At 46.1% G+C, this 1,237-nt stretch overlaps 1 protein-coding gene across 1 annotated transcript; it reads right to left on the reverse strand.

Annotated features, from left to right (window-relative positions):
- Positions 1-82: 82 nt before the first annotated feature.
- LOC104814770 lies at positions 83-1,223 on the reverse strand (the record flags this gene model as incomplete). Its single annotated transcript, XM_010542950.1, has 1 exon — positions 83-1,223. A coding segment is annotated over exon 1 (1,141 nt), but the record flags the coding sequence as incomplete, so codon positions are not given.
- Between the last annotated feature and the right edge of the window lie 14 nt (positions 1,224-1,237).

A 1,237-nucleotide genomic window follows, 5' to 3' on the forward strand; every position in this document is an offset into this window, starting at 1 on the left:
GATGGAACATATAGAACAGAAGAAAGAGTGAGTAGAGGTGAAAGGAAGACAGTTCCTGACTGAAACACTGTAATCGAATCACCAGTTGGCAAAGAGACCGAGATTGGTGAGATGTCACTCATATCAGAGAACAAGGTCTTGTCATAACAGACATGGCTGCTGGCACCGGTATCTAAAATCCAGGTTGTAGAAGAAATGGGAAAATATGGGTTAGCAGTAGAAAAGAGAGGGCGAACAGGAAAAGTACCGGAGGAGTTCAGTGGTTGGGCTGCAGATGTACGATCAGCGAGAGAGTTGCTAAGCCCCTGAAGTTGATTGCTGAAATGCGAAATCAGAGAATGTGCCTGTGCGAGAGCCGAAGCGCCATGCTCCGGTGCAGAAGAGCCAATAGTAGGAGCATCTGACATTGTGCTAACCATATTAACACGGTGTTGACTATTCGACGATGGTGATGGGAGAATACCAGAATGATTCCAGGAATTTGGTGCAGTTGTGCGTGATCCGGAAGATGCCAGCTTGTGGCCACGGGGATAACCATATATTTTGAAGCAACGAGAAACTGTATGACCGAAGAGACCACAGTGAGTGCACTGAGGCTTGGACTTGTTCTGTGGTCGAGAGCCAGTTCCATGAGCCTGAGAATGGAATGCCACAGAATCAGAAGGGGAAGTAACAAGTCTTTGTTGTTCTTCCTGGGAAATCAGATTGTAAGCCTTGGTGATATTAGGCAGCGGCTCCATCATCAAAATTTGCCGACGAGCTGGTGTAAATGACTCATTGAGACGCATAAGGAAGCGAACCACATTCCGAAGATCGTAGAATTCCTCCCATCGTTTCACCAAGTTGCACGAACAACCATTACAAGTACAGGTCGGGAAAGGCTCATGATTTTTGAGCTCTTCCCAAAGACCAGTCAACTTGGTAAAATATGCGTTCAAGTCCAAAGATCCTTGATGTAAACCGTCAATCTTCTGCTGGATATTGTATATCTTCGAAACATTTTTCTGTTTGAACCTATTCTCCAAACTGACCCACACGTCATGCGCATTATCGAGATAGATAATGAGACTGGAAATGTCGGCAGAAACCGAATTGTTGATCCAGGTACAGACGAGATCGTTGCACCGAGACCACAACCCAAAATCAGCAGCATCGTGTGAAGGCTGCGAAAGTGAGCCATCAACAAACCCGAGTTTGTTTTTGGCGTTGAGAGCCTTCAACATCGACCGAGACCAGA

This window comes from Tarenaya hassleriana, unplaced genomic scaffold (assembly GCF_000463585.1).
Source record: "Tarenaya hassleriana unplaced genomic scaffold, ASM46358v1 Cleome2199, whole genome shotgun sequence".
Taxonomy (NCBI): domain Eukaryota; kingdom Viridiplantae; phylum Streptophyta; class Magnoliopsida; order Brassicales; family Cleomaceae; genus Tarenaya; species Tarenaya hassleriana.